Consider the following 19949-nt stretch of genomic DNA (forward strand, 5'->3'; position numbering starts at 1 on the left):
CCTCTGCGGCAGTGGTACCGCCCGGCCCCGCCTGTCCCCCGCCGCCGGCACCGCGTGGTGGTTCCCGTGGCGCAGTACGGTCGGCTGCAGAGAGGGACGAAGTGTCGGCCGGGGAAGACTCGCTCCTTCACAATGAGGCCGCCGAAAGTAGTGCCGTGGCGGCGGCTGGTTGGGGTCTCCTTCGGGATGTACACGGCCGAGGAGATCAGGTGAGGATCTACGGCAGGCGATGGGTTGTCCTCTTCCCCCGCCTTGTGGGTGCTGTTGAGGACTATAACTCCCGGCGTGCCCTGCGCCAGAACGCCGGCAGGCCTCGGCGGGCTATAGGCGCGCGGCCTGCTGGGACATGCAGTCTTGCTGCGCCGTGGCCCTCACCAGCCACTGGGATGGCGGCAGCTGAGTACCCCCCTTTTTTTGAGGGTTGGGGGGGCTGCTGGACTCTCTGTGGGGCTCTCAGACCCATTGCGTGGCCTGGGGCCGCTGGAGGTCTTGGAGCAGTGGGGAAAGGCTGTGGGGCTGGGGAGAGGTGGTGGTGGGGGGATTCCTTGTGTGGGACTGAGGAGGGTGGGAGGAAAGGGTCTGTGAGGAGGCAGGGAGGCGGCCTCGGTCCTCTGAGGAGAGCCCCTCCCTGGCAAGGGAGTCGGGGGAAGTGTGGCCATTGCCGTGTGCTGCCAGGGGCAGAGGCTGTGGGGTGCAGCATCAACTCACTTGGTGAGGGCGAAGGCTGCGCCTCTCTTGGAGGGCCTCCCCTGAGAGGGTGTGTTGCTTTCCCCACATCCCCTGAACCTCAGCGCCAGCAGCAGGGCCTGCTGGAGCCTGAAGAAGCCCTGTGCTGGTAAGGTTGGGCTTGTTCCTTGGTGGGCACGCTCCTGGAAACCTGGCCTGGGATCTGATCCTGAGTGCCCAGCACAGAAGAAACCTTGCTGGTTTCGGCAAGGCGAAAATGTTCAGATATTTTAGCACCAGCGTAAGTATTGCAGAGCTGAGATATTTGTTGCAGAGGTTTTTTTTCAGCTTTTGCCAGCAAGTTGTCTCTCCTGGAGTTCTAGAGAGCTGTCAGCATTTCTTTAGTGTTGGTGTGATGTTAGCATTGTGTATAGTTAAAGGATGTAAGGCTGTTGTCGTCCAGGTGTTTTTGTTGTTTTTATACCTCCCCCGCTGCTTGAGAGGACAGACAGACAAAATTGCCTGACTTCTTAGTATAATGGCTGAAGATGTAGAAGAAATATTTACTGTGGTATGAATGATAGTACTCAGATGATGAAGTTAATGATACAGAAATGCCTGTCACATGCACAAAGTACCCTCAAAAACATGTTTCCATCAATAAAAAAAATCATATAGATACTAAATGTCACTGCTTGTTGTACCATTCAAGTGCATATCATGTGGCTGTTTGCTGCCACTGATTTTTGTTCTTTTCTTTCAACTTCAGGAAACTGAGTGTAAAACTCATAACAAATCCTCAGTATTTGGATAATGTGGGAAATCCAGCCATTAATGGACTGTACGACTTGGCTTTGGGACCTCCAGACTCCAAAGAAGTGTGTGCAACTTGCATGCAGAACTTCAGCAACTGCCCTGGCCATTTTGGCCATATAGAACTGCCTGTGACTGTCTACAACCCCCTGTTTTTTGATGTATGTATGCTTAATTATTGTCTTGCTGGTGAAATGGGTGATGGTGCTCAAGCCGTCGTACAGTTTGTAGTCCTTGAAAATAATAAAGGTGCCGAGATCTGTTTTCTGTCTAAGTGTAATAACAGCAAATGTAGTAGAAAAAATTTGTTGTGTCATGATGGTTCAATACCAACAGGCTCCTTAGACTTTTGCAAAATATACACTTTGTTGTAACTATTTTTTTACTTAATATTGATGAACAAGAGAGGGGGAATGTTGATCACTAAACTATGTGACTGACTGTAGGGTCTCATGCCTTAATTAAGTGGATGGCACAGTAAAAACTACCAATTGTTTCCTTTAAACAACTACTGCAAACTTACAAGAACAGCTACCTACTTTTATCCTAGAAACTCCAAGTGCTTCCTGGACATTCAGGGCTTGTTTTTGCTCTGAATAGCTGTGTTGTACATTCTGCCCAATAGGTCCTCTTATTGCAGAATAATTTAGACTAGAAAACTGAATCAACGTGGATAGAACCCAGCAACCTATCCAGTAACAGACCGAGTGACGTAAAGTGTGTGCCAAGTAAATCGAGGAATATAGCATTGTAAGTTTGGTGGCAGCAGAGAGTTGAAAAATGCTAAGCTATATAGAAATCCATCAGTCATTGTAATTAAAAAAAAAAAAAGGCTGTCAAGAAGACTTCTTGCGTCTGGAAGTCAAGCACATGTGCTTCTCACAGCTTTGCAACTGTTGCATTTACATGATGTGTGGAATACCTAATGTAGAGCAGAGATTTCACTTGGTGTGCATCTTTCAGGACAGGTGTTATAAGCTTGTTTTGAAAGCTACTGGTGATGGTCAGACCACACATTTCTCCTAAGTGCTTCATGTGGGTGTTTTTTCAAAGGGTCCTCTTTTAAATATAAAAGGATTCCTGGCTGTAATGGTAGGATTTGCCTTATTTTGGTCTTCTGAAAGTTAGATGCGTAATCTGATTGTACTTTTTAGCTCTTTCTGGAGTCTGAGGAGTGGGGCTATTTGCAGAGGAAGATTCATCTAGCCTATAACAGGAACCTGAGCTGGGATGAATTTCCCTCCTGATGTGCCAATCTCCCCATTTACAGTAGCTGGCTCCTGCATAGGCTGTTAATTGAGACTAAAAACCTCACTATCAGATGACTGAAGTTATCTGAGATCCATCCCACTTCTAGTCTTGTCCCAGCTTTGACGTAAAATACTTGAATTTGTCCAAGGAACAAAATCATGCAGCAGTAATTCCTAGCCTTCAGGCCACTGGTGCTGTGTGCAGCTAGAGTGAATTGTGTGCAGAGCTATGCTGAGTAATAAAAAGCACTGATATTTTCCCAAAGCTTGAGGAGTATGTGGTTGCATGAAGAATCTTGAGGGACACTGATAGTACTTGTGACCAGAACGTTTCATTTTACTAGTGTGGAGTTTTGGGTACCACATTCTCCTTTACGGGACAAGCTGTTAGAGCTGTAATCACAGTGCTATGTAAGAGCAGCCTTGGTCCCAGAGTTGCTGTAGATATGACAGGCTTTTCTTCTTGGCCCCTGTATCTGTTATGTAGACGGCCTGCAGATAGTTTGTCTACGGATCATGCTTTCCATATGAGTTTGTGTGGTTGAAAGAATTTTTTTTTCAGTCCAATTCTTTATGATTAAATTTAATAATTAGTCTAATTTCTCAATTATAGTAGCACTTTCTTTAAGTTCAAACAAATCTATCTACTTGCTTGCCGTGCAAGCTAGTAAATCTACCAGGATAACGCTTTTCCCCCTTTTCTTTCCAGAAATTATACCTTCTAATTCGAGGTTCTTGTTTAAATTGTCACATGCTGACATGTACTCGAGCTGTGGTTCACTTACTGCTAAGTCAGCTGAAGGTTCTGGAAAAAGGGTTACTTCATGCCGTCCACGATCTTGAAGTCATTCTGAACAGGGCAAGTACTGTGTATTTCTCCATTCCTTTTTGAGTTCATAGTCCTGTAACTATAGAGCTATCCCAATTTGTTTTATTCTGTTTCTTTTAGTTTTTAGAGCAATGTGCAGATGCAACAGGTTCAGAAATTGAAGAAGAGTTAAATCACCATGTTAATGAAATATTACAAAGTCATCAAATAAGAGATCACTGTTCAAATGTAAGTACAGTCACTGCTTTTCCTGGCATCTCAAGTTTTGTCCTTTTAAAGTAGTAATGTGCAGAAGAAAGTCTGTCCTTGACTATGTAGACTCTAGATTTTGTCCCAGAGTTCTGAACTGTGTTATGTTTAGAGGGCTTTCTGGGTGAAATGTCTGAAATGAAGCTTAAAAAGTTTTTTCTTTCATGTTAGAGTAACTATTAGGTTTCTGGAAAATACACTTTATGAAGGGAAATGTTTTGATTGTGTAAATATGATATAAAAATAATCTGATACTGCTGTTAGCACATTACCTGCAGATGTTGATATCTTTGTATGATGCTCTCTGTATGAATTGCAGAACATTTTTTGAGAACTCGTGCATCCAGCAAATTTGCAGAATTACTTACAGTGAAATTTTTAGAATTATGTGATAGTAATTGAAATCTCATTTCCTTTTAAATGCAGTTTAATTTACATTGTTAGTTAAAGGAAAATACTAGTAAAGAAGATATTTAAAGGTCTAACATCTTAGAGCAGATTTCTTTATAAGCCAAGTTTGATTCCTTAATCACTTGTTTCAAAACTAACCTTGAGCACTTTGGAAATCATACATTCATGAGCAGTCAAAAGAAGTGATTTTTATCATTCTGCCTTCTTAAATCATCATTAGAGAAAAGCTTTAAAATTTAGTACTGACTTGAAAAATAAAGACTATTTATGAAATAAATTGAAAAAGGAGGGTGGTGAGCATTGAGGGGTGTATGTTTCCAGCAAATATGGGAAGATGATGGAAGAACACTAGAGATCAAGGCATGAATTAAATCAATACAAGGATGTGTGTGCATTGATACTAATAATGTTCGTGTTGATAGTTAACATTAATTATGTAGTGTTTAATAATTCTTCATATAAAATAGATTATTTTTAAGGGTTTTTTTTTTTTCTTTATCAGGTAAAAAATGTATGCGAGTGTAGAAATAAACTGATAGCACAGTTCTGGAAAGCACATATGAGTTCAAAGAAATGCCCAAACTGCAAGTAAGTTTAACTACATGAGGAAGTAAATAGCTGGTGTAAAGTCAAATATTGTGAGCATTTGTATTAACTTTTATCTGCCTTTCCTGGTTTTCTTTTTTTCCTTTAAGATCTAGGAGATCACTAGTGCGAAAAGAGCATAACAGCAAGCTGACAGTAACCTATCCTTCTACAGTGTACCATAAGTCAGGAGAGGAAGGCATCCTGGATGAGCCAGCAGGTAAAATATTTGTCTTCTATTCAAATACATTTGCACTTATCTTGTATTTAAGGTGCACAGACTCCTAGCAGTGACTATGCACTTGTGCCTCATGTATAAAAAATTTAAATAAAACAGTAAGCTCAGCAGTAGCGGAGTACCTGACTCCATTAAATTTCTCTATTTGCAAGCCTTCTTTGCTTTTGCAGCTTTGAGTGTCTGTTTGTACGTCAGGAAAAGAAGTGCAAAAAGTATAATCTATGTCAACTCTAATGTGGTTTTGGAACACCGCATTTCTGGTGGGTAGATGCTTTTCTGCTAGATTTTTAAATTAGGGGGACTAGATAAAAAATGAACTAGGGGGAAGATGACCAACCTTATTTCAGAATTAAAATTAGGTAATCCTACCTTGTACAGAAGAATTTGCTCTCAAAGAAGACAGAAAAGAAAGTAGGTGACACTTTCCAAGCTTAATTATCCTAGTGTCTGAATCACTTTAAACTTGCCTTTTTCTTCTTCTTGTATCCTTGTTGCTTTACACAACCAGGTAAATTGAAGTGGATTTGTGTGTGTTATTTAACCCTTAGAAAGGATTTATAAATAGAGCTTATTCCGTTTGTAGTCTGTGGTTTTAAATACTAGGTTAAATCTCTGGAGTTGTGCCTGGAGAAGCATGATGTCAGTGATGGGTTTTCAAGCAGAAAGATCGGATCTCTGCTTTAGCATCCTATCCATAATACATTGAAGAAGTTTGGATATCCCAATAGTGACAACTATGATTTCTCTCCATGAAATTGTAGGCTAATACTTTGGGCTTTTTATTTGAGCCCCTTTAGGACTCTCCAAGGCTTGGGGGTGTGTTTTATTATGCTAGTGATGAAAATAGTTGTTATGGAGGGTCAGGTGAGTTGCCAGAATTGGAATACCTTGCCTCACCACAGAAAGCTTTAAAACCAGGCATATTCTCACAGTCTCTGTTACCATTCACAGCTGAAGTACAGATAAGAAATACCTTCCTCCTGTCAGTGTTCAAAAACCAAGGCTGTAACACCTCTTGGTTACTTTCGTTACATTAAAGTCTTATCTTCTGAAATGGAATGGAGTCTACAGTTATGTACATTTTGCATAGCCTGTGTCACGGTTGCTCATTGTATTGAATCTTGGAGGGAGTACTTTTAACCTTGGCATTGATGCATTCATGTTTAGGGGATGGAATGGTTTTCTGTGTGAAGGAATGGAGAATTGAAGTTTCAGTGTGGAAAAATCTGGATTTCTGGACTTAAGCAAAAAGAACAGTAGGAAACTTCAGCTGTGGTCATGGGAGAATTGTTTTACCTTAAGCCCCTGGGTCATGAGGGACTGGCCTGCAAGAGCAGTGGAAATTGAGACCTAAAATCTCTGGCTTTTTAAAAAAAAAAAGATCTTTCTTCTTTTCAATAGCAAAACCACATGTTTTCCTTCCTCACCAAAATACAGCTAGCCCAGACTCTAACGTATAATATAGATGGATTGCTGATTCTCGCTATTGTCTCATCCACTTGGGTGTTTCATGGGAACCTTGATCTCACTGGTAATACTTGAATCCCACTTCTGTGTTCACCAGCTGCAGGTTGACTCTTGATTTGTGTTTTGGTCAGTGGATGAGATAATTTGAAGAAGGGGTCCAGCTTGCTATTAATCAAATAAAGCATACACTTTAGATGTTAAAGTTGAGTTTTGTTTCAATTACTTATATAGATATCCATTAGTCACAGAAATGGGTTATTTTTTCCATACTGGGAAGGCTCTTACTTTAGTTAATTTCATATCCCCAAAGCAAACATGTTAATGATATTTTAATGTAGATGTCAACCAGTATATTTTGTATGTATTTCCATTCCTTCTTGGAGCTGGAAGCACTTATCATTGTAAGCAAAAAAACCTTTCAAAGTTACCTCTTGTGATTGATTTTTTTTTTTTAATATTTTGTTTTATTATTTTAATTTTTACTTTTTATTTTTCAGCTATTGATGAAAGCCAATTAGGGAAGAGAGGATACCTGACACCAATGACTACCAAGGAATACATCCTGGCTCTGTGGAAGAATGAAGGTAATTGTTGTTAAGAGCAAAGTTACTTTGTTTTCTGTATCATTTAGTGGACAAAGTCTGTAAATGTTGCCGTATGAACTCCTTGTCAAGTCTTTGCCTTTTGCCTTAAGGGCTCCTGGCTGCAAGATAGGTTTTGTGACAGGAGGACTGGTAGCTAGTGAATGCAGGGAGCTGGATTCAATGAATGGTTTGATTAGCTATTCTCAGATTGTGGCTCCCCACAAATCATGATTGTTGTTTACAGAGAATTTAATGTTCGTATGGTGCTGCACGTAATATTCCCTACAGTTACATTGGTTAAAGACTGAGAATGTATTTAGCGGTCTCTTCTTTTGAGTTCCCTGTACTCTAAATCTGTCTGCAGTTGCCAGGAAAAACCAAAGCAGTTTCATGTATCAGTCACAGCTAGTAGCTGGAAACTGTTTCTTCCTGCTGTTTTGCTTTTTTCTTTTGCTGTACTCTATATTTCTGTTCAGAATTGTTTCTAAAAAAACATGTATGTGACCAAAAAGAACAATGGCAAATCTTTCTCAAAATAAATGTTTTTATTTTAAACGAGCTTGCTTGTTTAATTTAGTATTTAATTTAGCAGATGCTTTTGGCTTGATAGACTAAATGCATCTGGGGGTTTGGATTCCCAAACAATAGCAGTGATAATGAGTTTATCTTTTCTATTGTATCTTTTTAGGTTTCTTTTTGCGTTATCTCTTGTCTGGGATGGATCCCCATGAGAGTTCGGGATTCAGTCCAGACATGTTTTTTTTAGATCTACTTGTGGTTCCACCTTCAAGGTAAAATTTCCCAGAAAAACTTTTGTAGAAATCATGGGGTTCAGCACATACTTTTTGCAGGAGTCAGAGATGCAAACAGCTATATTACAGACACTGGTCTGCTAAAGTGTCAGTGGAGTGTTTAAAAAAAAAAAAATCACAGCAGTAACTGATGATAAGTTTCATTATAACATCAAATGAGTTTGTTAAAGGACTGAAATAATAATTATTAAAAAATGTATTTTAGTATTAGTATTTTAAATTATTACAGAATACTCTAATTGTATAGTACTGGTGGAATTTCTTGTTAAGGAATCATTCCTCTTTTATTACTGTCACAGTATAATATATGAATTTTTAAATGCTCACTGTTAGTTTATAGGGATTGTTTTTCATGCATTGAAGACTTAGCTTAGAATGTTTGAGGTTTATCATGCTACTTTTTGGTGGCTTTAATCTTCTAAAGTAATTTTGATCTGTGGTAGGTATCGTCCCATAAATCGCGTTGGAGACCGACTGTTTACAAATGGTCAGACGGTGAACTTGCAGGCTGTCATGAAAGATGCCAAAATGATCCGGAAGCTCTTGGTTTTCATGGCAAAAGAACAATGTCAGCCAATAAAAATTGCAGAAGAAGAAATCCAAACAGTAAGAGTTGCTGGTTATCTTATTCTTTGCTTTTTGGATATGTGGGTCGAGTTCAGGTAGGCTCCTGTTTGAACTGTTCCAATAACAGTTTTTGTGTGGGCTGTTGGAGTATGTGCTGTTGGAAATGTTCTCCATAGCTGCTTTTAAATTTTTCTTCCCCCTTCCCCCCTCATGTCTCTTTCCACTCACCTGCCTGGTGCAAAAGGAAAAACATTTTACACAGACTCCTTTAGTCATGGTTTTTGTGTTAGATTACTGTATGTGAGACATAACGGGCTCCTGTTACTACAGAATAAAATATGTACAGCACAAACAGTTCACAATAAAACTCTTCTGGCACCTCATCGAATGAAAAATGATGGGGGGAAAAAAGCCACTTTATCTTCTAAGACTAGTAGAGCCAATTGTGATCGTCCTTATTTTTTACCATTGATGTCTAAATAGAACCAGAAAAATCACAAATAAAGGTAATTAGTAACAATGTTTATTTACTACTGACCTGATCACATGGTCATATAGTGGTAAATAATAACGTATGTCACCATGCTTCTTTTCATATTTGTTCATGAATTGTATTATTGAGGGTTCTTTGATACTGGACTTAGTTTCAGCTGAACTTGATTTACATCTTAAGTGTAAAACGTTTTGAAAACGTTTTTAGTTACTCAGAATTTAGCCACTAGGTGGAGATACATTCTGAAAACATTTGACATGACAGAAGGTTAATGCATTTCAGATGTGACTGGTATACCAACTTTTAGACTGTGAAAACAAAGTGATGTAGGTGATAAAAGCTCTTGAATTTTCATTATTTTTATCTAAGAATAGGACTTTCTGGTAGCACAGTGATTTGTAGCACAGGCTGACTAACCAGAAACATCTAATTTGGAAAGAGGACTGTCACTTACCAGGAGATGATTGATTAGCAATCGTCTGTTAAAATCCCACTGGGATATGTAGCTGTGATGTTTGCAAATCATAGAATTATTTAGGTTGGAAAAGGCCTTTAGGATCATCGAGTCCAGCTGTAAACCGAACACTGCCAAGTCCACCACATAGAATCATTTAGATCTCCCATCCAAGTGAGTTTCTAAAGCTTTGACAGCAGACCTGTCTGAGGCACTTGGTTGTAGTAATTTGAAAGTTACATTTACATTGTTAATATTGGGGGATTTTTTTTGTTTGTTTTTGTTTGTTTTTTAAATTTGGTGTCTTTAATGAGGTGCAAAAGTGGCCAGTGTTTCATTTGCTGTTTAATACTGTAATTTCAGTCTAGTAAATAGAAGGTATTTTTTGTTAAGTCCAAGTTTCTAATTTCTATTTCTGTAGGAGACAGGAGAGAATAATGAACCTCTGGACCATTCTGTCCTGACAATGATTCCAGGACAGACCATTGCAGATAAGCTGTACAACGCTTGGATTCGTCTTCAGAGCCATGTCAACATTGTATTTGATAGTGACATGGACAAACTAATGACAGAAAAATACCCTGGTATTCGTCAGGTGGGTAGCAGGCAGAATCTGAGAGACTCTGGACTTTGTTTGTCACAGACAGTTAAGAGAGGTTGATGGAATAAGAAAAAAGTGGAATATTTGTGGTTAGTATGTAGGCATTTTCATGATACTCATCACTGTAATATGGAGAATCTGTCTGATGTTGCATGCTTTCATGTTTTAATCATTAACTTAACTTCTGTTTTCAAAGCTATTAGAGAAAAAGGAAGGACTGTTCCGCAAGCACATGATGGGAAAGCGTGTGGATTTTGCTGCTCGATCAGTCATTTGCCCCGATATGTACATTGGTACCAATGAGATTGGCATTCCTATGGTAAGAAGAAATAAAGGAGTGGTTCTTTTTGGTGCAGCTGGGGACTGAACTACACTGTAACATTTTCAGCTACATAGCAAGCAGTTTAAAATGTAGAGATTTTTCTAACTCATCTGGACTCTTTCCTCCCCGGTGTATCATAGCTGTGTGTCACTACTGTGTGTTAATAAAGAAGGAGCATTGAAGAGCAAGAAATTCTTACCATTATACTGAACACCACATCTGGGAAAGAGGATTAAAAAAAAAGAAAAAGCTGTACTTGCCTCCTGGGATTATGAATTAGTGCAAACCTTATAAGTAGATCCTGTTTCTCCTGTGGTCCTTGTGCAGTGTATCTTGTAACAGCTATGGCAGCCTTTAAGAAAAGGCCATAATAACGTCACCAACTTCATTCATGCATAATAATTTTTAACTGCACAGAGATGACACCAAGCCTGAAATTGAGCTTTTCATTACATCATCTTTTCTGCTTGCCTATCTGCAAATAGTAGACCTGGTGATAATGGGCTGTTTCTCTGTATTTGTCTGCAGATTGTGTTTATTTGCAGAATCTAAAATGATGCTTTGGTTTTTTTAATTGCTAATTGAGTTTTCTACTGCAGTAGAAAATTATAAAAAGGACATAGTTTCTATTCTTATGGTAGAGGATTTTAAAACAGAAATGTATTTATTTGGCATGACAGTAGAATGAGAAGATGCATCCAAGAGTAATTTATGTTTACATTGTATGAGCTAACATTTGACACTGTTTTCTCAGTGACTTAGTACTGTTTTAAGCCAAAGTTGAAGAACTAGCTATTTCTCTCCTCTTTTCCCTCCTGTCTAGGTATTTGCTACCAAACTGACTTACCCTCAGCCAGTCACTCCCTGGAATGTCAAAGAGCTGAGGCAGGCTGTCATAAATGGCCCAAAGGTTCACCCTGGGGCCTCCATGGTCATTAATGAAGATGGATCTCGTACAGTGTTGAGTGCAAGCAGCCTGACCCAGAGGGAAGCCATAGCTAAGCAGCTCCTCACTCCTTCTTCAGGCGCGCCCCAGACAGGACTGAAGATTGTGAGTACGACAAAGGCCTTGTTGGAGCCCTCCTACACCTGTGGGGTTTTTTTTTTTTAAATAGAATACTGCTGTCCTTGCTAGTGATTCCAATGGGCCTGCTCACAAAGACTCCCAGGGCAGGGTTATTTTGTCTTTCAGTAGGTGGCTGAGAAAAAGTTGGGGAGGGGGGGGTGGTGGTGGGAAGAAAAGCTTGGTACTTTTTCAAATTCTAAAAACCATTTTTCCATCCTGAATTTTACTCTTCTCTTAATAAGTAGCGTGTGGCATTCATCTTGCCAAGATGTGAAGTAGTTTTTCTTTTGCAGCTGACTATTCTTGGGAAGTCTTAGCAGTATGGAAGATAAAATATTGCTTTCATTTTATGCTTTTATGTCCCCCTGCCTCCCTGTCCTTCTCATCAAATTCTATCTTTTTTTTTTCCTCTCCTTTTGAAATATTAAATAGGTTCTGTATTTGGAGCAGTTTTTTAGTAGTAGTTCTGAAGGCTGAAATTCAGTGTGCTTGTAGAGTAGGTACAACACAAGCCGTTGATGTGACATGTCTTCCAGGAGTGGGGTGCCCGTGTGTATGTACGAAGTAGAGTCCTCCGTTCTGTCAGCCGCGCTGGTAGTGGCACCGACCAGGGGAGGAGTGGTCTGTGTTTTAGCGCTGACTGCTGTAACCTGGGATCCATCTTCCCATCAGCATCTCATTTTACAGATGACAAAACAAGAAACAACGACACTGATATATCTGTACAAACAGATGGATTAACATTTGTGAAATGCTTAGTGCTTGTATCAGTTGTTTCTTCAGAGCTGCTGGAGGGTTTGAGTCTCTGTGCTACAGCTTAATCGACCTTTGAAACTTCCTAATAACTGTATCTCTGTCCCTTGCAAGAGTTGAGAACTTACTATTTAGCTGCTAGGGCAAAAGTTTTGGTGATGAATAGTCTTTTCACAATGTCTGTTTTGTATACCTCTGTCTCTAATAGAGGCATGGTAGAGATTTAAGACTATTTCTGTAATGTCAGTTCTCTCAGAACCCGTCGCAGAGGTAAACATAACAGTATTTAGACTGTACAAACAGCTTATCATACTCTTGTTGATAACCATTTAAATGGACATATGGGTGTTACTGACAGAGACATTAAAATGAGACTGTTTTGAGAGACTTTGTTCTAGATAAGAATATATTGTGTTGTACTCAAACCTGGAATTATAACTGGGAGATCCCTGGCCTCTGCTTCAGCTTCTGGGTCATATTATTACCTTGTTCTAGGATGTCCAGTGCTGGGTGTATGGTGACAGGTATTATCAATTCAGCCCAGTGGGCTTTGGATAAATAGTTTATTTTCTCATTTACAAATGGCATAATTTTCTTTTTCATTCTTTGATCCCTGTATTGCCAAGGGAGAGGAGAAACTGGTAGAGCGTGGCTTGCATGCTGTTAACTTGGTTTGATCACTGCGGTTTGTGGGAATTAATGGACGATATGCAGCGTTAGTGTGTGGTTTGTTGGAGAGCAGAGGGCATTCAGGGCAAGTAGTCTTGATTCTCTTACAAAGTTTTGTGCAGAACGTTAATTCTAGAAAGAAAATGTTTTGGCTATGTGTATATTTTAAGATGCAGTCTTTTCAGAGGCATGCATGGAAATCCCTTATAGGCAGCAACCAAAATTCTCTTGCAGGTATGTCGACATATTAAAAACGGAGATGTCCTTCTACTGAACCGTCAGCCCACTCTTCATAGACCCTCCATCCAAGCTCACCGGGCCCGAATCCTGCCTGGAGAAAAAGTGCTGAGGCTTCACTATGCCAACTGTAAGGCTTACAATGCTGATTTTGACGGTGATGAAATGAACGCCCATTTTCCACAGAGTGAGCTGGGTAGAGCAGAAGCCTATACCTTAGCCTTTACTGATGAACAGTATCTGGTTCCAAAGGTAAGTAAAACTGTCAGATAAATTTATTCCTACGTGAAATCACTTTGTTTGATTTTGTTTTGTTTTGCCTTATGATAAATGAGATGGATTTTTTCATTTATTTATTTTTGAAATTTATTCCTGGTTTCTGTTCTGTCTCCACTTGTGGTTCTCTTCGTCTAAAGAAGGCCCAGCACATGCAAACAATCTCGTTCCTTTTAATGTAAGTGTCCAGAAGAGATTTGGTAGAGAGTTGTGCTGTGATGATGAGTTCTTTACAAATGACTTTAGTGGTTTTATCCAGCTGGAATAATTTTGGGAGCTGCTAGCACATGACTTATTATCCCCCCCTAACTCTTTTTTTTATCTCTTTAGGATGGGAAGCCACTTCCTGGCTTGATCCAGGATCACATGATTTCTGGAGTTAGCATGACAGTCCGGGGCTGCTTTTTTACCAGAGAGCAATATATGGAGCTTGTTTACCGAGGACTAACAGACAAAAAAGGAAGAATTAAAATCTTTCCTCCTGCCATTATGAAACCACAGCAATTATGGACAGGAAAGCAGGTAGTTTATAATTTATTGGGTTAAAGAATGCTGGTGGTTCCAAAGCAAGCAGAACACTAATGTTAAAACCAGTGCTGCTGAGGGTTGCTGAAAAGCCAGATCCCATCATCTAATCACCACCACGTAGATCTTGGTGTATGTTACTGGAGCTATGAGAGTGGTCTTTCATTTAAAATGACGGTATTAGAATAGTACTTTTACTTGCCACTCTGAACAGTGTTGCAGATGGAAGTATAATGCTGCATTTTGCAGGCATGGGAGCAGAGAAGGAATTTGTTGGTCATGGTAAACTAGGTTATGCCAGTCAGTGCTTTTAAATCTCTGAACTTCAAGGTTGTAGGTAAATGTTCTGGTATTTAACTTTTTGGTTAAGATCATCATTAGGTTGATGTAATATCTGGGAAGCGCAAGTGAATGCTCCATTTTCTACTATTGAAGAGTGTTTAACATTCAATCCAAGTATTATGTCTCATAACAGAGTAGCGGAAATTCTCTGCCAGTTTTTCAGTTTTTCCTGTAAAACCCAACAGACAACTTTTTATATATATGTGTGTGTACATACCTATTCATTGGGAAAAATATTTGGTGCCATGTGTTTCTGAATAATTATGTCTCAGCTCATTGATCTTTCAAAGGCTAGAGTAGCAAGAGCATATTCCTGTCTTATATACTTCAGATTTCCAAGCTCTTAAAGCTCTGCTGTCAGTGGAAAAAATACGTATAGGATGTTGCTTTTCTCCTCCATGCCAAATTCTTTACATTGAGAAAGGAATACAGGAAATAAATAGTTCCTGCCACTCTTCCTGCTTCTTTATAGGTTGTTTCTACATTGTTAATAAACATAATTCCAGAAAACCACATCCCACTGAATTTGACTGGGAAAGCTAAGATTGGTGGAAGAGCCTGGGTAAAGGGACCTGCAAACAGATGTCCAAATCTTGATTCAATGTGTGAATCTCAGGTATGCTGGGGCAGCAACTCTGGTGGTTGGGCTGGGCTGTATTGTAATAAAATTGCGTATACAGTAGAGGAATGGGAAGAAAAACAGGCGGATGACAAAGTCAAAACCAGATATTCAGCAACAGTTACTGCCAGAAGGTGGTGACTAGAGGATAGGCCTGGGGGTCAGGAAAAACTCTGTTCTGCTCCTGACTGATACGGATTCCATCTGTTTTTGTTAGACCACGTGTCTTCATTGTCTGACTTTATAGGTGGAAAAATACAGATGGTGTTAGAAGTTTTATTTCTACTATAAATTCTGGAAGTATAGATAATCTGACCATATTTAACTGTTCACCGATATGTGGGCTTTTTAAACTTAAACCTGTTTTCATGTAGATTACACAGAAGAACCTGTAGAGATCATAATAAGATGAAAAATTCTATTTTCCTGAATATAGCTGTGTTTTATTTTTCAGGTTATTATTAGAAATGGGGAATTACTGTGTGGTGTCTTGGACAAAGCTCACTTTGGCAGCTCTGCCTATGGCCTGGTCCATTGTTGCTATGAAATCTATGGAGGTGAAACCAGTGGGAAAGCACTAACATGTCTAGGACGCCTCTTTACTGCTTATCTGCAGCTGTACAGGGGATTTACAATGGGTGAGTAACACAAGGACTAATTCACCAGCGCTGTAGTGCAGCACCTCCTGAGATATAAAACAGACATTGGGCATAATACATCATGCTAAGAGTTCTGTAAATAAAATTTTGCCAGACTGTCCTTGAGTGGGATAGCTGTTTGCCAGCCTTTTTTTTTTTTTTTGGTCTTTTTTGTTCTGGTTGGTGCATAGCTGGCCTTCTAAGCATAAAGAGAAAGTATAATCTTAAGTATGTCCATCAAGTTCTCTTTTCTGTCCTGCTTAGTCAAAGTGTACACAGTCTAAATGTTGTCTTGTGTTGAAATTTTGTTTAGATCAAAACCTCCTATGAGTCTTTGTTATTTTTACTTCTCTGAAAAAGAATTGTTGTATAGAAACCAGAACAACTGATAAAGCGAGATGGAAGAACTTTGAGGGGTTATTAATCAAGTCTTGCATATCTCATTCTACTGTAAATCTTTTGGTAAATGTTTGACTGTCATTACGGCTTTGCAAACTCATACAAAAATGCACTTAGCACGCAATAAAAATTTGACCCTTACTGTACTCTCTCTTCTTGCAATAGTTGAAATATTTCAAATTACCATGTAGAGCTTTACAAGATGTTTTTATACTAATGAAATACTTATACTATGTAGCAGCAGAAGGGTTTAAATTGGCTTTTATCTGAAGGCACCATGTGATCACTTAGAGTTACGTAGACACGGTCAGCTGGTAGACAGCAGTAGTGAGGAACCAATAGACTGCTGTGAGCCAAGGAAAAGGGAAGGAGATCTTTTGAAGTGAGGAAGATGATTAATTGACTGTAAGACACAGAAAATATGTCTTGAGAGCCAGGGTGCAAAAACTAGTTAGGAAAATATAATGACCCTGGGATCACTAGATAGTTAAAACATCAGAAAGAGATGTGGGACTGGAGCAGGAGTCTGGGATTTGGTGAAGATGAGATGATTTGGGACTTAACAAAATGAGACTTTGGGATGAGATGAATGAGGTTTAGGAGAAGGAGATAAAGTAGAAGAGACAAGGTTGTAATGGGAAAAGGAGGGACATGTGACAGGGCCATAGGCTCCTTTGCCTTGTAAATCTGTGTGCAACTCACTAAAGTGTCCCACTTGTCCCCCTACAACTGCTGTACACTTAACCTGGGAGGAACCTCTGGACATGATCTAATGCAGCTCCCTGCTCAGAGCAAGTCCTGCCAGATGAGCTTGCACAGGGCTATGTCCAGTCAAGTTGTGAATATCTCCAGGGATGGTGATTGTACGACCTCTCTGGGTCCCTGTGCCAGCATTTGATCATATACATTGTGAACATTTTTTTTCCTCTTGAAGAAAATTTTGTGTCCTTGTATCTTTAAAGGATAAACACGTCTTTCAGCCTCTCCTCATCTGTCCCGTGCTCCAGCCATTTTAGTGACCATTATAATGACTTTTGCAGGGCCCCTTACAAACAGCTTACAGGAGTTAGGGTTCCAACCTTTTGATTTGTTCTAAATTGTTGTTCTGCTGGTCCTGTCATCACAAGGGTCTGTATTTTTAGTTTACCTTTTTTAAAAAAGCTAGGAAATGACAAATTCTGCAAAGTTCAGCTAATAGGAACTTTGAAGTGGATGGAAGAGAAAAATAGTGATGTGGCTGGCCTGTAACACATTTGTTTGTGCAAGTGAGTGCACCAATTAAGATTTTATAGACACTGTTGAAGTTAAGACTTCTTAAGTTAGGGAGTTGTATTAAGAGTTTTGCACCCTTAATGCTTAGCTTAGTTGATGTTGCATGTTTTTTTTGACAGCCTATGCCTTCTCCCTCAAAAGCCACTCATATTTTTTTTTTTCCTTGTCAAACTGCAGTTAGCCTGCTTTTTAACAATTATCGTATCTTTAATTGTGACTTTCTTTTCCAGCTCTTTGCTCTCAAAATCCCTGACACCAAATGCGGTTCCTTCCTTGGTTATTTTTGGTTTTGATCATTATGTGCTCTGTCGCTGTTCTTTAACAGGGATTGAAGATATTTTGGTTAAACCTGAAGCAGACTACAAAAGACAAAAAATCATTGAAAAGTCAAGGCAGTGTGGTGTTGAAGTAAGTCTGTCTTGCAGAATTTCCTCCTTCCTGCCCCCCCCCCAATAAAAAATTTTTGAAATCCTGTCCTGTTGAATCATGCCTGCTTAGCACCTAAAAACCCCCATATTTTACTTCCAGGCTGTTAGAGCTGCTCTTAATTTGCCAGAAACAGCATCATGTGAGGAGGTTCAAGGGAAATGGCAGGATGCCCATCTCCGCAAAGACCAGAGGGATTTTAACATGGTTGATGTGAAATTCAAGGAGGAAGTAAACAGTTACAACAATGAAGTTAACAAGGTTGGCATTGAGGCATCTGTGTATACTAATCTTGTTTGGAGGCTTTCTTATTAAGGTTAATTTAATGTCGATGAGGGGTGCCTGACTGTTCTGGAGGCTGAAGCTTTCCATCTGTCCTCAGCATGAGGCTTCACATACTGCCTCGCCACCTCAACCTTGTCCTCCCCGAATGAGAAGACAGCTTAATATTCAAGACGCTTTTAAAATTATAAATAGGAATTTTTGTGATTACTCATCATTTCACTTTCTTAAAGCCTTCAACAGGAATTGCTTTGGTTTATTATTTTATTAATAATGGTTTGGTTTTGTTCCCTTCACCCCACCACAACTCTTTAGGTTTGTATGCCCTTTGGTCTCCACAGGAGATTCCCAGAGAACAATTTGCAATTGATGGTACAGTCAGGAGCCAAAGGATCCACTGTAAATACGATGCAGGTAATGACAGCTAGAATACTTAGCAGCTACATGTGTTGATGTGATTGGTCCTAGAATGTAAGCTATTGAGAAGCTCTTGTGTGGCTGTCTAATACCAAAGCAAGATTTTTATTCTGGGCTTTGGGAACAGAGGCCTTTGGCATGGAAAAATTTTAGAAGAATGTAGTAAAGACTTCAGTGGGTGATGGAGGAGAGTCAATGTTTATTATAAACTTCTATTTTTGAATCAGTTCTCAGTACATTAGGATTTATAGAAACAGCAGACCTTCTTTTTCGAAGGAATGCTGCAGATTATACAAACAAACCTACTGTAGGAGAAAGGCCAGGAAAAGTTATTTGTTGGAGACTGACCCCCCTGTTTCCTTCTTCCACTACTGAACAGGAGCAACTAAATCTTACTTTGATTTTTGTAGAAATGGCAAGGATGCTTTTTCATTTTGCCTTCTGCAACACAGACACCGAGCAAGAAACACTATATAAAAAGGCCGTCTAAGATTCTGTTTCTGATGAGAGAGAATGACCAAAGCTCAAGAGAGAGAGGGGTTTGGTTTGGTTTTTTTGTTCTTAGTACACTGCCGAGAGGTGGTGAGGGAAATGTAGGGACCTAAAAAATATTTACGATATTTTTATTTTCATATTTTTTTGTATTAAAATCAACATACAGAATGAGAATGGAAATGTTAAGGATGAGTCAGGGGGCTGGAATAACTTAAAGACCAGATGAGATCTACAGGCCTTTTCTGCCCATCAGTAGCAAGAACATTTAATGAACATGTCGACATTTAGTTAAAGAACATTTAGTGAAGGTTTTCATTTTTTTTACTATGTTTTTCAAGAAAAACTGTTGAACTTATGTGAGCAAAAAGTTGGATGGAAAAGTGATGTTTCCTTTTTTCCTGTCCACATTTAGATTTCTTGTTTGCTGGGCCAGATTGAGTTGGAAGGGCGAAGACCCCCACTGATGGCATCTGGCAAATCGCTGCCATGTTTCCAGCCTTATGATTTTTCCCCTAGTTCAGGAGGATTTGTGACTGGAAGATTTCTCACTGGGATCAAACCTTCTGTAAGTTTAATACTGCTTGTGCTTATACTGCAATTTAAATAAATCTTGGTATTTTAATACAGAGTGTCTGCGATTATAGATAAATCGACTTTGTTCACCCTACTTTCATATGTAGCTTTTGAGAAAGAGCGTAAATTGCCAATCTTGGTGTACTTCTTGGCAGAACACTGATGGTACTGTGCTTATGTTTAGGAATTCTTCTTTCACTGCATGGCTGGCAGGGAAGGTCTCGTGGACACAGCTGTCAAAACCAGCCGTTCTGGGTACCTACAAAGGTAAGAGGCTTGTTTTAGAATTTGAGCCTGTAAAAGGTCCTTTTGTTTGTTTGTTTGGGTTTGGTTTTTGTTTTGTTGGTTGGTTGGTTGTTTTTTTTTTTTTTAATTTTTTTAGAGTACTGTAGTCTGGAAGAAGCACCTGTATTGCTTAGATTAATTTCAATGTACTTGCTTTTTAGAAAAGTGTTTACTGTCCGAGTGTTGAATGTTTGTTCTAAGGCTGATTTTCTAGAGGACTAGATCAAGTGGAACTTTATCATCTCTAACTTATCTCTGGCACATAGCAGCAGCAACTTTTCCTTTTGGAGAAATCTTTTTCCTGGTGCAAGTAAAGATGTACAAATTCCAGGCA

At 39.4% G+C, this 19949-nt stretch overlaps 1 protein-coding gene across 2 annotated transcripts in view; it reads left to right on the forward strand.

Moving 5' to 3' along the window:
- Positions 1-76: 76 nt before the first annotated feature.
- Positions 77-19949, forward strand: part of POLR1A (RNA polymerase I subunit A) — a 39460-nt gene continuing 19587 nt past the window's right edge. Inside the window, exons 1-21 of one of the 2 annotated variants that reach the window (XM_072861266.1) lie at positions 77-209; positions 1436-1640; positions 3439-3588; positions 3679-3786; positions 4721-4806; positions 4914-5023; positions 7006-7092; positions 7781-7883; positions 8348-8510; positions 9840-10013; positions 10216-10338; positions 11165-11392; positions 13064-13318; positions 13673-13864; positions 14682-14825; positions 15283-15466; positions 17463-17545; positions 17666-17824; positions 18161-18259; positions 19170-19322; positions 19515-19597. In XM_072861266.1, the coding sequence (XP_072717367.1) occupies positions 133-209; positions 1436-1640; positions 3439-3588; positions 3679-3786; positions 4721-4806; positions 4914-5023; positions 7006-7092; positions 7781-7883; positions 8348-8510; positions 9840-10013; positions 10216-10338; positions 11165-11392; positions 13064-13318; positions 13673-13864; positions 14682-14825; positions 15283-15466; positions 17463-17545; positions 17666-17824; positions 18161-18259; positions 19170-19322; positions 19515-19597 (2966 nt within the window). In that variant the 5' untranslated portion in view covers positions 77-132. Of the gene's footprint in view, positions 210-648; positions 968-1435; positions 1641-3438; positions 3589-3678; positions 3787-4720; positions 4807-4913; positions 5024-7005; positions 7093-7780; positions 7884-8347; positions 8511-9839; positions 10014-10215; positions 10339-11164; positions 11393-13063; positions 13319-13672; positions 13865-14681; positions 14826-15282; positions 15467-17462; positions 17546-17665; positions 17825-18160; positions 18260-19169; positions 19323-19514; positions 19598-19949 lie in introns of those variants that run through there. The other variant, XM_072861267.1, reaches the window with a different exon arrangement.

Source organism: Ciconia boyciana, chromosome 5, assembly GCF_034638445.1.
Source record: "Ciconia boyciana chromosome 5, ASM3463844v1, whole genome shotgun sequence".
NCBI lineage: Eukaryota > Metazoa > Chordata > Aves > Ciconiiformes > Ciconiidae > Ciconia > Ciconia boyciana.